At 51.1% G+C, this 20,949-nt stretch overlaps 1 protein-coding gene across 1 annotated transcript in view; it reads left to right on the forward strand.

Annotated features, from left to right (window-relative positions):
• The window catches only part of RPH3A (rabphilin 3A), an 82,906-nt gene that overhangs the window by 13,467 nt on the left and 48,490 nt on the right, over window positions 1–20,949 (forward strand). Inside the window, exons 3-5 of the mRNA XM_006768935.2 lie at window positions 3,046–3,134; window positions 5,374–5,385; window positions 10,510–10,656. Of these exons, the coding sequence (XP_006768998.1) occupies window positions 3,064–3,134; window positions 5,374–5,385; window positions 10,510–10,656 (230 nt within the window). The 5' untranslated portion in view covers window positions 3,046–3,063. The remainder of the gene's footprint in view (window positions 1–3,045; window positions 3,135–5,373; window positions 5,386–10,509; window positions 10,657–20,949) is intronic.

Genomic DNA, 20,949 nt, shown 5'->3' on the forward strand with positions numbered 1-20,949 from the left:
GCATGCGGTCTCGGTTTCCGGGTCTTTAAGTGGAAGGAGGGATGGTCTGCGTGGAAAGTGCTGGGGACGCTCCACACTGTGGTGGTTGAGCCGCAGTAACGAGTTCATCGCTGGCCCCCCTCTCTCTCTTTTCAGTCCTGTTTCCCCCTCCTCCCTGCCCTCCCATCACCCCAGGCTCCATCCTCATGGGTTTCTCTGCTCCCTAAACATTCCTGTCCACTGACGCCTCTGAGCCTTGCTCCTCAGTTCCCCTCATCCTTTCCTCCATCCTTCATGTCTTGCACGCTCCAGCTCATCCTTCAAGAGCCAGCCCCAATTTCCCTCATCTGGGAAGACTCCCCTGACCCCTCTCCTAGGCAGAACCATTCCCATCACCTGTTTGTTCCCATGGCATTTTGTACATTAACAAACCAAAGCCTTTTCTGGACACACACGTGCGCGCGCGCACACACACACACACACACACACACACACATTTTTTTAGAGAAGGCAGAGAAATTAATCTTTATTTTTAATTACTGCCAGCTCTCTCATCCGGACTTTAAATGCTGCCACCTCATTTGTCTTATTAAGTATTTAGTTTTGCTTTTAATTAGTGCCGCTGATTGTCGCTGAATTTGAATAGTCAGTGCAGGGTCTCAGCAGGCCCCGGTGTGGATGTTTCACAAGTGACTCCTGTCCTCCTGCAAGGCCGGGCTCGGGTGGCCGGGCCTCTGAGGTGGCCGGAGGGGCTACAGGGAGTGGCTGGTGTACTTTTTTCCAGACGCAACCAGTCCTGGTGGAAGTTAGATCCAAGGTAGCTGGTCGATGAAGACACACAGAGAGTTCAGGAGGGGTGCGATGCAGAAATTCACTTTAAATTTGACTTAAGGAGGGAGGGGGCGGGGAAGGAATATACTGGCTCATGGTATCCAAGAAGGCCCTAGTAGATTCAGGCAAGGCTAGATCCAGCATTCCAGCTCATTATCAGGCACCAGTCTTCCTCCATCTCTCAGCTCTACTTCCATCCTTTGGCCAGTCTTTCCCACGTGGTGGCCGTGGTGGCAAAGGCCACCAGGATCGGCCCCAGGCTTCTGTGCTTTGAGCTTAACAACACCAATGGGGAGAGGGCGCTTCCAGCTTACGGAGCACGTGCCCACCCCAGGGCCTTTGCACTTGCTTCCCCGCCGCCTGGAATGCTCCGCCTCAGAGAGCCCTTCTGATCACCTATTTAGTGTCAGTCGTCCATGACCAGTCCCTTTTCCCTGTTTTATTTACCTTTAAAGTGCACAGCATTGGCTGGCACGTCTTGTATTTGACCTGTTGGGTTGTTGTCTGTCTTCCTGCTGGAAGGCTGAGTAACAAGGTAACAGGTGTTTGTTTTAATGTTGTATCCCCAGTGTCTAGAATAGTGTCTGGCATCTAGTAGTAGATGTTCTATTTAAAAAATGGTTTTTTGGTTAATCCTCACCCCAGGATATTTTTTCTATTGATTTTTAGAGAGAGTGGAAGGGAGGAGAGATATCTAGAGAGAAGCATCTATGTGAGGGAGACACATTGATTGGTTGCCTTCTGCACCTGCCCCAACTGGGGCCAGGGATCGAGCCTGCAACCAAGGTAGGTGCCCTCGTCCGGAATCACACCCTCGACCCTTCAGTCCGAGGGCCGGTGCTCTAACCACTGAGCGACCGACTAGGGTTATAAATACTTCTTGATTCTTCCCGTTTCTCAAGAGAAGATGGCAATCTGTATTTTTCAGTTAGAACCTGTGCTTTTAAAGCATTGGCTTAACTTCACTTTTAAAAAACACTGCATGGGCCAAGCAAAACCTGCTTTCTGCCTGGATCCCGTTGTGGACCTGCAACCACCCCCATTTGAGGCCCTTTGTGTAAGCTCACCCCCCACCCCGTCAGATAGTCTGAGTGAGTTTTCCCAGATCCCTAACTGAGCAGTGATGGGCTGGGCTCAGGGGAGGGAGGGAGGGACAGGGACAGAGACAGAGATGGAAGTGCGTGCATACCATCCAGCTGGCAGCTGCCTGTTCTGCTGGGAAGCATCTGGTTTAATTCCAAGACTGTGGGGTGGGGGTGGGGGGTGGGGGAGGCGAGGCTGACTGTGGTATTGAACTCCACGCAGACCGCTGAGCTCACACAGGTCCCCTGCAGCACCCCAAGCCCCCCCTAAAGCTGGCCCAGCCCCGCCCCGTTGAGTGGAGCTGTGACTGGGAGTTAAATGTGTTTCAAGAGTTGTTTTCAGTTCAGCTAAAACCTGCTGAGATTCTGGGATGGAGGCAGGGTTCCTCAGCAAACAGCACTGAAGGAGAAGTAGGCAGAACAAAATGGAAAGGGGAAAGAAGGGGGGCTTTGACTCTGGCTTTTTGGGGTGTGGGATGGGGTCTCCGGAGGCAGTTTAAGACGCAGGGTGGTGTCAAGTTAGCGCCAAGGGGTGGAGGTGGGCAGAGCAGGAGCCAGGACTGGCCCTGCCACTTACCGGAGGACGGATTGAGTGCCCACTGCACTCACTGAGCTCTGCGACATACTGAGGGTTTATTGAGCATCTACTATAGACCATACTCAGGACTGGCTGCAAAGTGAACATGCAAGGCCCCATGCCCCCAAATTACTAAGAATTTCAAGGCAATGACAGCAGAGCATTAAGCCAAATGCGGGTCCATCTAGCACAAGGTCCTTCTGTGTCCCCTCCCAACTTTTCACCTGTTCAGCTTCTCCGGGACAAGGCTGTGCTGTAACCAGAGCTTCTGGGAAATTGGGGGGCCCCTGGGAACACTGCCCCTACCCTTGCTGGGCACGTGACCTTGACTCAGAAGAATGTGGGGTCAAGGGCAGGATCTTTAGCTCTGATCCATTCCTGCAGGAGGGAGCTGGGACCTCCAGCAGGAACTTCCCTCTGGGGCCTGAGGCCTGAGGCTCCCCATCAGGGAAGAGGACAAGCTGGGTGAGGTCCCATCCTCTCTGTGTCCCCGAGTGCTGGGCGCGGACCAGGGCCTTGGGAGCGGAGACACGGCTGAAGCTCTGGGTGACGGCCTCTGTGGTGACTGTGTTCCAGGCGCACGGGACATCTGCCATGACCGACACCGTGGTCAGCAGCAGCTCCAGCCGCTGGGTGTGTCCCAGCGACCGGCCCCTTCAGTCCAAGTAAGTCCCGGGTCGTCTTGGGAGGGGCTGGTTCTGGGTCGGTTCGGGCCTGGGATTTGCGCTCTCCAGGGAGGACAGGAATAGCAAGCAAAGACCTGGAGTCTCTCCCGGGCGGGGGCAAAGGAACCCGGTGGGAGCTTTGTCATGGGAACTTCCCCACTGATTTTCCTGCTTTTTAAAAATATATATGTAGAATTGTTCTAGTTTTTTAAAATTGATTTTTTACAGAGAGGGAGGAAGGGAGGGAGGGAGAGAGACATCGATTTGTGGTTTCACTTATGTTTCCACTGTGTATGTGTTCATGTGCCCTGACCGGGTATCCAACCCGCAACCTTTGCGTATCTGGACAATGCTCTAATCAACAGCTACCGGGCCAAGGCCGGGTATGTCATTCTAAACTTCCACCAGAAATACACCTACTCTCCCAAGCCCTTCCCATGATGCCCCCTTGGGCCCCGACTTATTTTGCAGAAAATATTCTACCCACCTAACAGCGTGTCTCTGGAAGATAAACAGTTGCCCGAAGGGTGGATGGGGTAACCTTTATTTTATTTCTGAAACGTCAGTTAATTAAAATCCCACGCATCCGAGAGTTTCCTTCCGTCGGTACAAGGCCAGACAATTTGCTTTACGCTGAGATGAGAATGATCCCGACAGCCTGGATGCAGTTTCATTAGCAGTGCGCCCGGGCTGCCGGGAAACAGCTTGGCATTCTCCGTGCACATGGCCGGCCGGCTCGCTCCTGCATGTCCTTGGGATATTAAAATTGTTTTCCTGCCCTAACCGGTTTGGCTCAGTGGAGAGAGCATCAGCCTGCGGACTCAAGGGTCCCGGGTTCGATTCCGGTCAAGGGCATGTACCTTGGTTGCGGGCACATCCCCACTGGGGAGTGTGCAGGAGGCAGCTGATCAATGTTTCTAACTCTCTATCCCTCTCCCTTCCTCTCTGTAAAAAATCAATAAAATATATATTTAAAAAAAATTGTTTTCCCACACATGCTACAGGGTGGATTACAGTCATCACGCATGCTCTCTCGTTGGCTGCAGCGGTGATGCGGGTGCTTGTGATGTCTTTCTCCGGGAAATTAAGACGGCCAGTCTTCATTAACTGCTGGCTAGCCAGACACGCTCACTGCTTTTGTGATTCTCAGATGCCTTCCTCTCTCAGCCTCCTTGAGTCTAAGGTGTTTGAAACACGTGAGGGTGTTTGAAAGAGGCAAAGGAACCTGCGTCTGGTGAGGGCGGACAGTGGTTTAACTCTTTTAAAAAGATTATATATATTTATATATTTTTTTTCCATTGATTTCAGAGAGGAGGTGAGAGGGAGAGATAGAGATAGAAATATCAGTGATGAGAAGAAATCATTGATTGGCTGCCTCCTGCATACATACTACAGCCTCCTTGAGTCTAAGGTGTTTGAAACATGTGAGGGTGTTTGAAAAAGGCAAAGGAACCTGCGTCTGGTGAGGGTGGGCAGTGGTTTAACTCTTTAAAAAAAAAAAATATATATATATATACATACATATGATCATATCACTTCTCTAAAATTTTTAATATCTCCCTATCTCTCTTGTAATGCTAATAAAGACGTGACCTCCTGGTTGATGGGTCAATGCTTAACCACTGAGCCACACCAGCTGGGCTAGTTTAGCTCTTTATGTTGGGAAAACTTGGGGAGAACTGCTGGGAAGGTCACGCAGCTCTATAGCTTTGAAGTCTGCCAGCGAGAGAGTGCCAGAGACCAGAGGGGGAAACTGAGGCACAAAGAGAGGACATAGGGGGGGTGTCTGTGTAAGGTCACACACCTGGTAGATGGGGCTGCTGGTCTCCCCCCTCAGCCTGGGCCACTGAAAGCTCTGCTTCGGGAGGAACCGGTTCCTGCTCAGGGCTCGGGCCCTCCTCAAAGTGTTCGGAACAACAAGGGCCAAGGATGATGTTGGCCGTGTCACCAAGTGATTTCTCTTTAGGACCCCAGGCCCATTATTGAAAGGCATAAATGATCAGCTCGGTTCATCAATACACTGAGCTGATGGGTCATTTTAATCCCAGCCCTGGCTTTTACCAGCCCACCCTGCAGTGACCTTGTTTTGGATGAGCCGCAACCCGATCGCCATGATTTGGGGGAGAAGATGGAAGCCGGTCCTTGTCGTTTAAACCCCCTGGTGGTGGTGCTGCTCTCATGATGAGATTTCTTTCCTAACTTTGTTCTTTCTTTCTCTCCTTTCTCTGCCTCCCGCCAGTGATAAAGAACAGTGAGTATTTTATGCTACTATTTTATTTCTCCACCAACTGGATTATAGCTCTCTTTGTGTGTTTGTTAATCCTCACTTAAGGTTATTTTTCCATTGATTTTTAGAGAGAGAGGGTGGAAGGGAGGGGGAGAGACAGAGAGAGAGAAACATGGATGTGAGAGGGACACATCGATTGGTTGCCTCATGCACACGCCCGACCAGGGCCAGGGATTGAACCTGCAACCTCGGTACATGCCCTTGACTAGAATCGCATCCAAGACCCTTCAGTCCACGGGCCGACACTCGGGGCTGACACTCTAACCACTGAGCAACCGGCCAGGGCTAGCATATCTTTTCTGATCTAAGTGGCCTGCCCCTACAAGACAGTTGGTCGGAAAAGGAACTAGCATATTTTATATATCTGAAAAAGAAATTTAAGTGGTTTTTTTTTAAAAAAAAACCCTTTTGAGAAAAAGAATTACGAAATTTCAGAAAGTAGGTTGATGAAAGGACGGACAGGTTCCCTAGGGGAGCCCTCAATTTCATTCTTGTGGCATTTCAACAAGTTTGGTGACCACTCAGTGCCCTGTTTCCACAGCCTTTGCCTGGGAGCTCTGCTCCGACATAAAGAAAATATTAACTGAAACAACTGCTTCCATTAATAAAAGGTGATGAGCAGGACGGAGCTCAGGGGAAGTCACGCACTATGCATGCCATCCCTGCCCCCTCAGGGGAGGTCGCCCGATTTCCCGGTGAGCTGCCCTTCGCGCAGAGGTCCTCCTCTGCTCACAACCTGTGTCTTTTCAATGGGATTCATTTCCCAAACAGGCATGACCAGTGGGATGCCAGGTCCAATCAGTGAGCAGTCGGCTGCAGAGCAACAGGGCGCGGGTGGTTGGGAGCACACTGAGAACCCACGGAAGGGAAGGCGTCTGTCCTCCCCACGATGGGGAGTTAGCACAGACCCAGAGGCAGAGCGTGGGGTCTGGCGTCGGAAGACCCAGTGAGTCCTGCTCTGGGACTCGACGTCGGTGGGGCCGTGGACATGCCTTTCACCTCCCGAGCCCTGGCTGTCTCCCCTGCAAGACAGGCAGGGTAACCCTGTCCTTCCTCCCCCACCAGGTGGACGTAGCATCCAATGAGGTGCATGGGAGAGCTCCGTGAACTGTGACGCCCACTGAGCACAACGCGGGGGGTGGGGTTGGGGGGTGTGAATCACAACGTTGCCTTACCCTGTAGGTTGTGTATATACATTATACATACGTATCCATACGTATATTTACCTTGCGTGTATATTTGTGTATATACAGTGTGCGTATATATCACTTGCATAATTTGTTCAGCTCTTTTGGACCACATCACTGGGCCCAAAATCCTCTAAAGGTTTTCTTAACATCGATCAGGTGACCCCAGGAAATGACTTCCCCGGTTCTGTGTCTCAGTTTGTCCATCTGTCAAATGGGAGCTTTGGACAAGTTGATGGCTAAAGGCTGTTGGAATGTTCTACACTTTCTGTTGTTGGCCGGTAAGATTCTGGCCAGATTAGATCTGCTTCTTATGAGTATGGTGAGTGTATTATTCAGACATGCCAGGGAGAGATGTTGAGACATTGTCAGATTATAGATATGAATATCACAAGAGAGAAGCTCATGACTGCAGAGGGTCTGGAGGCTCATAGAAGCTTCAAGAATACAAGAGTTGAAAGGTAGAGTCTATGACCATACTCTTTCACTCCCTCCTCCCCTCCTTTCTCCCCCCTTTCTCTGTTCCTTCCTTCATTATCAAATATTCACTGAATGTCTACTACGTATCAAGCACTCACTGTCTTAAGCACCAGGAATACAGGGATAGCCAAAGTATGAGTATGTGTCTAGCGGGGTCTACAAACAAATAAACAGTCAGTCCCCAACAAATATCCCCCAGTGTGCAGTCACGGTGGGCTGAGAAAGCACAGGAGGGCATCTAGCACAGTCCTGGGCGTCATGATGGGGGAAGTGGAATGTAAGGTGGGGTCAAGTGAAAGGAGAGACAGATGAGTTCCAGGTAGAGGAACAGCGTGTGCAAAGTCCAAAAGTGAGAGAGCATGGAATTTTAGCAGAACCAAGTGGAGCTGGGTCTGGCTTACCAGATTAGCAGGAGCCTTAGATTCCCTTAGCATTTTAAAGGGGGTTCGGGGGGACCCTGGCTTCCTTCTGCACCCCCTTTAATCTGGTGGGGGCAAATTTCATCTGAAAGGGCCTGTATACCTCCAGGGCATGTGGAAAACATTTTGTGGTGTGGCTGCCCTTCCTTCCCCATCCTTTCCTCTAGGATTCATTAAAATCTCATTCACTGAGCTGTAAAGCGACTTCCTGCTGGCACCTGCCTGTGCTGGCATCCTGGGGGAAGGGAAGGGGTGAGAAGAATAAAGGAAAGAAAAAGGATTAATTTTCTGCACAGCACCACCGTGTAATGCTTCAGAGTCTCGGTGCCCCAACAGCACTTCCATCATCGCACTCCTTTTGGGAGTTATAATTTGTTAAAAGAGACATCTGGTGGGTATTTATTACGTGACTATTGTGTGCATGAAATAAAGAATTAAGGCGGGAGGCAGACAGGAGGTGGGAGTCTGCCCTGGGCAGATATTTAGGGAGAAACATCTGTGAGGGGCTTCCACCTGGAGTTAGGACTCATTCCTTTTGTATGTGGGGCCACTGGTGGAGGGTTCCTTCTGACCCTCTCTTGATGCACCTGAGCAGGTACCTTCAGGTAGCGATCAAGCAGGTCCAGGATGCTGGTTTCTTGAGCCCCTGAGCGTACTGGCTCCACACATGTTTCTCGGCCACTCCCTTCCCTCCTCTGAGGGGCAGGCACCTGGAAAATGAGCAGGTCAGTTGCAGTGATCTGTAGGCTTTTTGTTAGCAGTGAAACTCTTTGATTAATATTTTATTCCGAAGCTAAATAGATAAGACAGGTGAGAGTGGCTCTGGAGAAGGACCTTTAGTAGCTGATAGCATTAAATACATCATGGTGAACCTTGTGCGACTGTAATTTAAAATAATACCAAACTGCAAAGTAAATGTAGGGAGTCTAGCAAGCTTCTCATTTGTTTGTTGTTTTCGTAGTGGGCACTGTATCAGCTAGCTTTTGCTGTGTAACAAACTATCTTAAAACTCTGTGGTGTAGAACAATTACTTGTTTCCAGGAATCTGGGCTCAGTTGGTGGCTCTGCTGATCTTGGCTGGACTCGCTTATGTGGCAAAGGGTTGGCTGATCTAGGATGGCTGTGGCTGGAATGACTCAGCTCTGCTCCACAGGCCTCTCATCCTCCAACATTCTGTCCTGGGCTTGCTGTCATGTCATGGCAGGGGTGTAAGAGAGTCATCAGAGGCACACAGGCTTTTGTAGATTGACAAAGATTCCCCTCTTCCTCCTCCTCCTCCTCCTCCTCCTTTTTCTTTACAACATAATTCTTTAAAAAGATACTTTCAATTAGCAATGGGTGCAATGAAGAAAATGAACCTGGACAGTGAGGGATCAAGGAAGGCCTTTCTGAGTTGACTTTTGAACCAGATTTGAATGATGAGAAGGAGCCATCCATGGGGATCTCTGGGGGGATAAGTCTTCCTGGAAAGGGGACAGCAAGTGCAAAGGCCCTGAGGCAAAAACAAGGTTTCAGTCTTTGAGATTGAGCAGGGAGGCCAGCGATGCCGGGATGCAGTAAGGGGGTGATGAGGACGGAGGCAGGTTAAGGACAGATCAGGTGGGACTTTGCAGATGGGCAAGAAGACTGACTTTTATTTCTACCAAGGTAAAATTCACAGAACATAAACCCAACCATTTTACAGTGTACAATTCAGTGGCCTTCAGCGTTATCACAATGTTGTGCAACCTCTGTGCATTGTGGGTTTTTTTTCAAAGTCAATGAGAAGCCCCTGGAGGGTATTGAGCAGAGGGGATGAGACTGTTTAACATTTATTTGTTCATCCCCAGAGGCCCTGACTCCAAGGCAAGGTGTGTTTCCACCAGAATTTCGCCCTCCTCCCCTTTCTCCCAACAAGACTTGGCCCCGGACACCTGCTTCCCTTCGCTTTCAAACTCTTCCTTCTCTAAATTTCATGGCTGCTGGCGAGAGTAGAGCAGTGGAAGTCATAGAGGCGGTCAGCTAATGGCGTGCTGGCTCTGGAGGACTCTAGTTATTAGTCCCCCCCCACCACCACCACCACAACAGGGACCAGCAATTCCTAGTGTTTAACCCTGCATTCCACTCGGGTGATGCGCCCCAGTGTCCGGGGGCGTGGAGCGTGTCATCCGTGGAGATGATCATAATGTGCCATAGACCTCGGCTCCCCATCAGCAGCCTCTGGTCCTCTGCACCGTCACTGGGGCCGCGCGGGTGGGCACTCAGTCCCCTTCGTACTGTGGAGGTTAAGTGCACAGGCGGCCCAGGTTCGAATCTCACCTCCGCCACTTCCTGGCCATGCAATGTGGGGGAAATGGTCTAATTTCTCCATATCTGCGTCTCCTCGCCAGTAAATGTATGAGAGTCCCAGTCTTGTAGGGATGATGAGAGGATTGAGTGAGGCAGTGTGGTGCCCAGGAGGTGCGAAGTCCGTGTTTGCTTGTTTAGAAAAGCCAAGAAGAACACAGGATGAAACTCAACCTGCTCCGGGAGCTTCTGAGGCTGGAAATCTGGATGTTTATGTGAAATCAGGGGATTTTTATAAGCCTCATTGGCAACTGCTGTAAATGCGTTATTTTTTAAATCTGTAGCTCGAACCCAACATCTTTGTGCCAGGCAGGGGCTGGGGTCTACCTGGAGCCCAGGGCTTCTGACTGCCCTCCCAGAATTGGCTCCTGTACACTTTCTGTTGTTGGTCTGCTGCTCTGGAATCTTCTCCTGAGAACACCCTTGTCCTCCAGGTTTCCGTGAGCTTCCTGCAAATGTGTGCTAAGCCCATAATGAGACTAAACCCATTGTACTGATGAGCAAACTGAGGCTCTGAGAGAGACGATTCTTTAGCCCAGAGTCTCCCAGCCAGGGAGTTTCTTGGCAAAGATGTGAACTGGGGGTTTACCCGACCCCAGGGCCTGGGGTCTAACCACAACTCCACATGCCCACTGGGTTTCTTGTCCAGCCTCACGCCTTCCCAAATTACCTTTCAGGCTCCAGGCGGGCTGGTCCGTCCATCCCAGTGGTCAGCCCGACAGACAGAGGAAGCAGGAAGAGCTGACAGATGAGGAGAAGGAAATTATCAACAGGGTGATCGCCCGGGCCGAGAAAATGGAAGAGATGGAGCAGGCGCGGATCGGGTGAGGCCTGACACTTCCATCCATTCCACGGTCCTGGAGGCGGGGCCTGGAGGCTGCGCTGCTCAGGGCGGGGCGCTGGGCTGGAGGGGGGCTGCCTTTGCGCCTTGCCGTCTGTGACCCACCAGGCCACCCACCCAGGCAGAACTGGAATCTCACATGAGGTTGGAGGGCTGGAGGAGGAGGGTGGGGAGGCACTTATCTGGGGAGGGAGCTATTCCAGAGGGGGAATGGGGTTTTTCTGATGGGGAGGAAGGAGATTGTGGGCCTGTGCCTTGTGGGAAGGGGGATATGTGTGTTAAGGATAAACCTTTGGAAGCAAGAATTCCTCTCAGCCTTTTTCCTGAATAGCACTTAGCACCAGCTAACATATTTTATATTTACATATTTACTTTGACGATTGTTTATCTCTCTCTGTTAGATAAGGTTCCCAAGGGTAGAGATGCTTGCCTGTTTTGTTCACCACTGAATCTCCAGAGCCTGGTACATAATCAGTGTGCACGAAAATATTTGTTGAGGGAATGAGCGAATATGCCAGACAGTGCTGCCTCCTAATTTCCCTCGCCATCCCCTGTGGCCAAGAGGCTGGAGGGTTTAGAATCCTGTAGTTTAGGGTCCAAATTCCCAGGGAAGGCACTCTGATTGGCTGCTTTATGTCAGGTGCTCTCTCTCGTCCAATCAGCTGTGATGCCCATCTCATATGAACATGGCCATTGGTCTGACTCTGGTGGTAAAAGTTGAGGTGTGGGTAGTGTCTCTGTGGCCTGAGAAGGTGTTAGCTTGAACATCCTAGGACAGGGTAGATGGGTTGCCTGCCTGTCCTCCATGTCTGGTGATTTGCCTTAACTCACCTGGTGACAGGATGGAGTAGCACAGTGGTTAACCACTAGGGCCCTAAAGTCAAAGACCTGGGTCCAAATCCCAGGCCTACCACTGACCCCTGTGTGACCGTAAGGAAGCCATTTACCTCCTCATGCCTCGGTTTCCTCCTCTGCAAAGTGGGGATAACATGAGCACATGCTATATCCTTCTCAGCGAGGGTATAACATGCGACGGATTCACGCACTGCCTGGGGCAGAGCTCATTAAATGGCGGCAATCGTTTATCAATGAACTTTCTGTGGAAGCTCAGGTTTGGTCACTGGCCGAGGCCTCTGTTCTAGAATTTATGCCCCGAGACTCCTGCTTGGCAAGCCCTGGAATTCCAGCAGCCGGCTTCCGTGGAGGGAGATCGGGGAGGCTCCCAGGGAAGCTGGGCCGAGCCTTCGGTGGCCGATCCTCCCTTTGCTGAGACGCTGTGTTTTCACCCGGGTGGGGGCGGCAGTTGGGGCAGGGATTCTGGCTGCGGCTGTTTCCAGCAGCAAGACCTCCTTAGAAGCATCGCCAGAGGCAAGCCCAGTGCTATTTGTGTCTGAAGAGCTCGAACCTGCCCTCGTTCCAGTTCTTCCCACGCTTCCCTGGGAGAGGATCAGAGAGGAGCCAGATAAAAGCAAAGCGATACGTCAGATGCGGAGTGAGGCTGAAACCGGGGTGCCACTGGGGCCCCCACTTCAGAACCTGAGGTTCCCAGTGAATAAGCTTTGGGAGCCTCAACTTCTCCACCCGCAGTGAAGTGGTCAGTCTGACTCTCAGGACCCTCCTGATCAGACTACGTGTTGGGGTGTTTGCTGGAGTCCCCTGGACCCTGGGGTTACCTGCTCCTCTGAGCGAGTGAACTCCTTCTAACTGTTAGAATAGCAGCTGTTTCTGTGCCCCATTCTGGGTCCAGACACCCATCTCTCTGTGCTGAGTCCTCTTCCTGTTACCTGAGTGAAAGCCATCTACAGAGGTGTGAAGTCACTGTTGATACACATAACAAATCATCACCATCCTGGGTGCCATTTATCGAGCACTTACTATGTGCCAAACCCTGAGCCTCAAAACGTCATATGGCCCGGCCAGTGTGGCCTTGTGGTTGAGCGTTGACCTTTGAACTAGGAGGTTATGGTTCCATTCCCGGTCAGGGCACATGCCCAGGTTGTGGACTCTATCCCTAGTGAGGGGCGTGCAGGAGGCAGCCGACCAACGATTCTCTCTCATCACTGATGTTCCTATCTCCCTCTCCCTTCCTCTCTGAAATCAACAAATACATATACATCTATATATATCTATACATACATATATATATATAGATCTCTCTCTCTCTCTCTCTCTCTCTCTCTATATATATATATATATATATATAACAACAACAACAATAACAAAACGTCATATGGATTGACCCTTGAACTGCTTTTCTCAACCTTGTCAAGTAGATGCTATTATTATTATCCCCATGTTGCTAGTGAGGTCAGGTCCCTCCCTAAGGTCACGTGGAGTGAAGACGTACGTCCTGCTGGGCTGGTCCTCAGAAGTATGCTCTTAGCTGTTAGGTGTCTTTCCTGAAGTTCTGGCCCAAAATTTCTAGACTGCGGTGCATGGACGTTTGAAAGGCTCGGGTCTGAAGGGGACACGTTGGGAGCTAGAAGCCGCAGCTCCTCCTATGCTGGCCCTATGCCTTTCAGGTCTTATTGACCTGTTTGTGCATCCATAGCTGGTCTCCTGCTCCTGTGGCTCTGAGAGTTCCAGGGAGACTCGCCCTCGGGCCTCCCAGGAGGTGCTGTCTTCCCGGGGCAGCTTTGCTAGAGTCAGGCACCCCAGCAGATCAGAGCTGGTTCTCTTCTAGAAGCCCCTTTGCTTCTGCCCAACGGGGTGTCTAAACCTTTGGTCACCACTCAGCCCACAACCCAGCTCTGCTGTCATCAGTGCCCCCAGAGGGGAGATGATGGCCAGAAGAGGGGAAACTCATAACCACCTCATCGTGCCCCCACACCCCTTATTCAACAGCTAAGTGGGACAACAGAGTTTATTTTGCACGCCCTGCCTGCTACAGGCTTTCTATATTCGTTAGGACACTTGGCTTGCTTGCCAGAAGGGAAATTAATTCCAGCAAGGTGGTTCAAGTTATCTATGGCTACATTAACAAAGCACCCTAACTCTAGTGACTTAAAGCAACAACCGTATGTTATTTTTGACAATTCTGTAGTTGAAGAATTCAGGCATGGCTCTGCTGGGCAGGTTTTCTGCTCCACATGGCATGGGCTGGGATTGCTGACACGGCTGCGTTTGGCTGGTGGCTGGGATGGGCTGGAAGGTCCAAGGAAGCTTCACGCCCACGTCCATGCCCACGTGTGCTCTATGTGGTCCCTTTCGTTCCTTGTTTGATAGTCTGGCCTGAGCTCCTTTACATGGGAGGTGCATCCCAAGAGATCCAGGGTTCTTAACAGCCGGGTCTGAAACTAGTAGGGTATTAGTCAACCATATGCTATTGGAGAAGGGAAATGGGTCCCATCTGCTTGTGGAAGAATGACTTATGCCTCCATAGGAAGGCATTAATGGTGGCCACTTTGGGAGACTCCACCACATTATACAACAAGGGAAATTTCAATGTAAGGATTCAGAGCTATTTCTAGGGATTTGAGGACAGGAACACAGCCTCACCTCATGAAAGGTCTGCTTCTCATCTCTCATGGTAGAAAATATAGCCATGCGATACCTCCCGAGTGGTTATAGCTTTTCTTAGTCCGAACTCCAAATTCCCAGGGAAGGAACTCTGATTGGCTCAGCTCACTCTGAGTGCCCACCCCTCATCCAATCAGCTGTGGCCAGAGGTGCCAGGCTGCATGGACACTGAGGACTTCTCCTGAGTGTGCAAAGGGGCTTTGTGAGTTGGACACACACCCATGAGGTGTCCGCAGGACTTTTATGTGTATTAAGGCTGGAATGAAACATTTGCTTGGGAAAATTTGTGTCTGCAATTTTTGGTTTAAAAAACTTCCCTCCCCCTCCCCCCACCCTCCATGGTAGGACCCTCTGCATCCTTATCATATTTCTTTCTGCCCGGAGCCTCTCAAAGGCATTTGCTCACAGATCCTGCCTGTGATGGGACAGGCAGCCGGGTGGCTTCCATTCGAGGTCACCATCCGTAAACAGATGGGCCCCAAAAAAGTAATTAGGATTTGTCATTAACCTTGGTTGTCCAGATGCTGTGATGGAAGAGGCAGTCAGAGAGACACAACCTGTTGTTGACAGGATCTGCTGGGTTCCTATCACCTCTCCATCTCTGTCCCATCATCCCCTGTATTTCTGGCACAGAATTTTTCCAAAATGTGCACAGCGGGAGAAGTGAGTAATAGTGCTTATTAGGTAGGCGTCATTCCTGCGATTTGACAAGCCGACCAGCAGCCAGGTCACTCTCTCCTCTTTCTAAAGGAAGAACTCCCCACTTTTTTGACCTGGAGTCAGGCCTTCTGTGGGTAGGTTTCAGGGGTCCTGGCGGGTATTTTAGACACATTGATGCATGTGTCTCTGTGCATTTTTAAGAAGGAATATTCGTAGGTCACGCCAGGTTTGGGGGGACTCTGAGCCCCAATGTTGAAACTGCTGAGCAGCCCCTCTGCTTCCTCAGGGATTGGGCCAATGCCTTCTCATGTGCCACAGCCTGTACGGACTCTGTTTGTGCAAGAAAGCGGAAATCTTCTGAATTCCGTCATGAGTCAGTGTCTGGCGTAAGAGGGAGCATGTGTTCAATGAACCCTCGACCCAACTGTCCAAGCCTCTCATGGAACCACTTGAGTCTCACGGTGCGAGGTTGGACCGTGCGGCCTCCAGGCTCCTTCTACCTCGGCACGATTGACATGTGGGGACAGATCATTCTTTATGGTGGACTGTTCTGTGCATTGTAGATTTTTTAGCAACATCCCTGACCTTCATCCACCAGATGCCTGTAGTAACCCCCCCTCCCCCAACCAGATACAACAACCAAAACTGTCTGCAGACCGTGCCACCTGCCCTCTGGGGGGCAACAGCACCCCCTTTGAGAACCACCGCTCTGGCCCTTATGTTAGGTTCACAAAAAAGGGAGAAGCAAACTTGGGATTTCCCTGCAACCCTCCACCACATACCATGATCCTAGTTCACATGCGCAAAGCTTTAGGTAGATTCATTTCTGTCATCCTCACAGCAACCCTATGTAGTAGGCTATCCTGTTATTCCCATTTTATAGAGGGGGAAACTGACGCACAGGGAAGTTCAGCAGCCTGCCCAGAGTCATCCAGTTAATAAGCAATTACAAGCGCAGGCTGGCCGGCTCTAGAGTTAAGTCTTACTCCGCTGCCCTACAGAAAGGCCAGGCAAATACTCGCTGCCCAACACTGTGCTAGGAACTTGTAAATGTGTTATACAGTGGGGCCTTGACTTACGAGTTTAATTCGTTCCGTGACGGAGCTCGTAACTCAAATTACTCGTATGTCAAATCAATTTTCACCATTACAGTGAGACGTGATGCTGGGCTGATGTGGCGTTCACTGTGACGTTCGCTGTGCCAACTAGCAGTGGGGTATCGTAACCCGAATTTTAGCTCGCAACTCAAAGCAAAAAATCAATCGAGAGACGGCTCGTATCTCGAAAAACTCTAGTCGGGACACTTGTAAGTCAAGGCCCCACTGTATTTCCTTTCATCTTCATGTCTTCACTTAAAGACAGACTATGGTCTCTGCTTTACAGCGAGAAAACAAGCCCAGTGAGGTTAGGACACTTGCCCAGGGGCACACAGCCTTTCCATGGCCAAACCAGGCGTGAACCTGAATCTGTCTCTCCACTTTCTCCCATTGCCTTTTGGGTGCAGAGAGGGGAGGCCATTGACAAATGACTTCAGGGATGTAGGGAAGACGATCATTTAGAGCAGTGGTTCTCAACCTTCTGGCCCTTTAAATACAGTTCCTCATGTTGTGACCCAACCATAAAATTATTTTCGTTGCAACTGCATAACTGTCATGTTGCTACTGTTATGAATCATAATGTAAATATCTGATATGCAGGATGGTCTTAGGTGACCCCTGTGAAAGGGTCGCTCGACCGCCAAAGGGGTCGCTACCCACAGGTTGAGAACCGCTGATTTAGAGGGTGTCTCGGATATTCCCTCGGGGCAGGTGGAAGGGTTAGCAAGGGCCCCAGCCATAAGCAACTGAAACAGAACCAAGGGTAACAGCATCTGGCAGCTAGACCTTGCCTCCAATCCCACCTCCGCCACTGGCGGCTGAGTGCCCTCGGGTAGGCAGCTCCCCCTGTGTGCCTTGGTTTCCCCACCTGTGAAATGGGAGTGAATAATAGAGCTGGGCCCACAGGCTGCAGATGACTTAAGGAGAACACTGCACGCACAGTGCTCAGCGCCGCACCTGGTTACTGTTCTGTTCCCGGGTTTGTAATGACCCAGCACCTTGCCTGGCAGTGACCACATTAGCTCCCGTGTCTCCAACTCCGAGTTGGGGTGACCCTCCTCCCCAAAGTGCTGCGGTGCGGGCAGGAATCCCATTCACCCATCCATCAAGGGGAGGGATGGGGCTCTATGGCTCCCCAGGTGACGACAGTCATAAACAACCGTGAGAATTAATGAGTCTGAGATGCACGCAGCCCGCATAACCGCCGCATGGCTTCCTGACAGAGTGGCTCGGCCATTTCAGGACAGGTTCCCAAGAGGCCCTGCTCCGGGCTCTCAGGCAGCGCTGGCCAGAACAGCCACAGCTGCCTCCTGTTTCTAAATCCCGTCTCCGTCCTCAGCAGATGGCCTGATCTTAACTTCAGAAAATGCCACATTTAATAAAGTTACCGGTAATGTCTCCCCACTTGGCAATTAGGGTGAGAGCGAAAGCAGCATGATTCTGGAATTGAGGGTGTGCGTCTCTCTCTTTCTCTCCCTCTCTCTCTCTCTCTCACAGCATGGCACACACTCTCCCACTTTGCCGCATTTTTAGGAATCGCTGTGTAATGTTTAACTGCTGCTCGAATCGCAGCTGCTCCTGCGATTCCATCAGCAGTGGAACCCAGCTTTTCGCAGCTGCTCCTGTGGTTCCATCAGCAGTGGAACCCAGCTTTTCGCTATTTCCCTCTCCGACTGAGGAATCGGTACCCAGGCCCCTGGCACCACACCGTGCCAGGCGGGGTGCCTTCCTGAGCTCCGCAGTGCTCCGCGTGGGGCCTCCTTCCCGGCGCAGTTGCACATCATTAGCTTCCCTCCCCGTTCAGCAAGGCGCTGCAGCAGCGCTGGGCTGAGGGCTCGAAGCAGCTGCCTGCGTGTTTCCCAGGCTGCTTGGGCCTTTCCGGGGAGAGTGAGCTGACACACGCCATCGGTCCTGCAGTTGGCTTCTGTCCTCGTGTGGGGAAGGCAGCCCCTGGGCCTGGGCGCCCTGCCAGGCCAGGGTATGCACAGCCCTGCATGGGAAAGTGTGGTCTGTACGTTGGTGCTGACTGTGCACACGCATGTGTGTGCACACAAGTGCACATGGACATGTGCCTCTACAGGTGTGCCTGTGGGCCTATGTACTCACATGTGGATACAAGCACCATCTTGTATGTATATTTAGAGATGGGCACGTGAGTCCCGTCAACTTCTAGTTACCGCAGCCCCTTTAAAAGCTTTAGAAAGACAGATTTCCTGGCTAGATTATAGCACCCTGGCTACATAGAAAAAAATGCTAGTACAGGGAGTCATAAAAGCCACAAATTTCCAGAAGAAATAATTAGCAGCAACCGTTACTGAGTAGTTAACATGTTCCGGGCATTTTACAAACACTCTCATTTTGCCTTTGCAGCAATCCTAGGAGGTAAGGACTTTGTTTTCCCCAATTTACAGATGAAAAATAAAGCCTCAGAAAGGCTAAGCAACTTTCTTGGGGTCACAGAGCCAGGAAGTAGCAAAGTTCAAAGGCAGACGCAAACAAGCTCGCTCCAGAGCTGGCATCCAATGCCTGCATCATAGCTGCCTCCTATTTCTAACATCTGAGTGTGTGTGTGTGTGTGTGTGTGTGTGTGTGTAGGTGTGAATGTCTGGTGCATGTGTGTAGGGAGTCCACACTTCCCCGGGGTTGAGCACCCATCAGAGTCCAAAGCCTGGCTTGTCTGACATCCACAGCCAGGCAGGGAGGAATCGCCCAGACCTCGCGCTGGAAAGGAGGGCTGGCGTTTCATTCAGGCCTCATCAGGCGGAAATAGAACCTGGGTGGCAGATGGGGCCGGGGCATGAGGATGGTAGACAGAGTAATGAACCCCCCAAAGGTGCCCACATCCTAATCCCTGCAGCCTGGGAATATGTGACCTGACCTGGCTAAAGGGACGTCACAGAGGTAATTAATTTAGGGATTCTGAGATGAGGAGGTCATCTAGATGACCAGTGAGCCCCAGGTAATCACACGGGTCCTTGTAAGACAGAGGCAGGAGTGCCAGCATCATAGGACGATTGGAAAATGTTACACTGTTGGCTTGAAGATGGAGGAAGGGGTCACAAGCCAAGGAATGCAGGAAGCTTCTAGAAACTGGAAGCGGCAAGGTGATGATCCTCCCCTAGAGCTTCCAGTAGGAATGCAGCCCTGCCAAGGCCCTGACTTTGGCCCAGGCATCTGAGCTTCAGGACTGTGAAGGTCATATATATATATATATAAAGCATAAGTGACCATTACAACCTAATGACCGGAACGACCGGCCAATAGCTATGATATGCACTGACCCAGACCTTGCTGCCTTGCTGCTGGGGCCCTAACAGCCCTGAATCTGGTTCACCTGCACCCTGAACCCAGAACAGCCCTGCCAAGGCCCTGACTTTGGCCCAGGCATCTGAGCTTCAGGACTGTGAAGGTCATATATATATATATATAGATAGATAGATAAATATGACGGAGCCCAATTACTCGCTGTTGGTTAGCTTGCTGCTGGGCCAACCTCCCTCAGTCCCTCCCCTGGCCGAGGGACCCCACCAGTGCACGAATTCATGCACCAGGCCTTTAGTATATACCTAAAATCTGTTGTTTTAAGCCACTTAGTGTGGTAACTTGTTACAGCAGCCATAAGAGACTAATATACAGAGCGACTCCTTGAAACCCGGGAGCATGCGGTGGCATTTGGTGGCCCTCCAGCTAGTGTACTCTTCTACCACTACTGAGTCAGACCCATTTGGGACAGCTTTGGAGTTTCAAGAGACCTGGTCCAGCTCATGTGTAGATGAAGTCTAGGGACCTGCCTGCTTCATTCTACATGGAACCACCATGGTGTCTGAAACTCTTCCTGCTCTGAGCCTCCCAAGGGCTCCATTCTTATGTCCATGTGTTGTCTCAAACCCAGGGAAGTTGAGTCGCCTCCATTCAAAGCTTTTAAATGCTTTCCCATCACTCTGAGACTCAAGACACTGCACGGATGGGCCCCTGCACATCTCTGCAGCCTCATCTCCCACCACCCAGCCCACCAGGCATGCTGAGCATCTCTTGGGTCCTTTGCACATGCTGTTCCCTCTTCTTCCAGGGCTCTTCCTCGCCCTCTTAACCGGGTCAGCTCCTCTTTATCCTCAGGTCTCAACTCAAGGTCACTTCCTCTGAGGCCCCATCCTGACTTCTCAGATCCCTCTCTTATGAGTTCTCACTGCTACTCAGACTTGTCCTTCAGACAACCCACTAGGAGTCTAATTATCATGGCTTGTGTGATTATTTAAATGACATCTGAGTCCCTCACTAGAATCCCAACTCCATGAGGGCAGGGACCTCATCTGTTTTTGCTTCCTTTTGGATCCTCACTATTTACTTGGCAGGTGGTAGGTGCTCCATGAATATTTGTCAAATTAATGAGCAGCTCACCTAGAGCCATTTGGATGGCAAGGTCAGACCAAGTTGAGAATCCACGTCCCACCCCCTCCAGAGGTCATCCATTGGGGCCCAGAGGAGGGGACCTACCCTTTCTGGTGCCTCTGGGAGCATCCTTGGAAATGGGAGGTACCCACCGACTTTACTGAGTAACCAACAGCCCCCCTTCAGCACGCAGCCTGGTGATGGATGTGTCTCCTGGATGTGAGACGTGAGGGGCAATTGTCAAGTTAATCGGGCATGTAAACACATGAGTAGAGAGTGACAGGCATTTACGATGTCCACATGACTAGAGAGTGACAGGCACTTACAATTGGGCACTTCATATGGAGACATTGAGCAGGCAAACAGAACCAGCCCGCCCATGCAGGTAGGCCTGCTCTTCGCCACTGAGAGTTTGGATTGGCTCACTGAATATCATGGGAGGAGGGGGTAAAGGGTGCCCCCCAGATCCGGGTTTGAGCAAGCCAGGGGGATGGTGGTGCCAGTTTTGGAGAATAAGGAAATGTTTGCTGGGGATGGGGGTGGGAACAGGGAGCTGCCAAGATGGTGGCCAGATGAATGTGAGAATCTGAGATGCCTGTGAAGACATCCAT

This window comes from Myotis davidii, unplaced genomic scaffold, assembly GCF_000327345.1.
Source record: "Myotis davidii unplaced genomic scaffold, ASM32734v1 scaffold223, whole genome shotgun sequence".
Lineage (NCBI taxonomy): Eukaryota > Metazoa > Chordata > Mammalia > Chiroptera > Vespertilionidae > Myotis > Myotis davidii.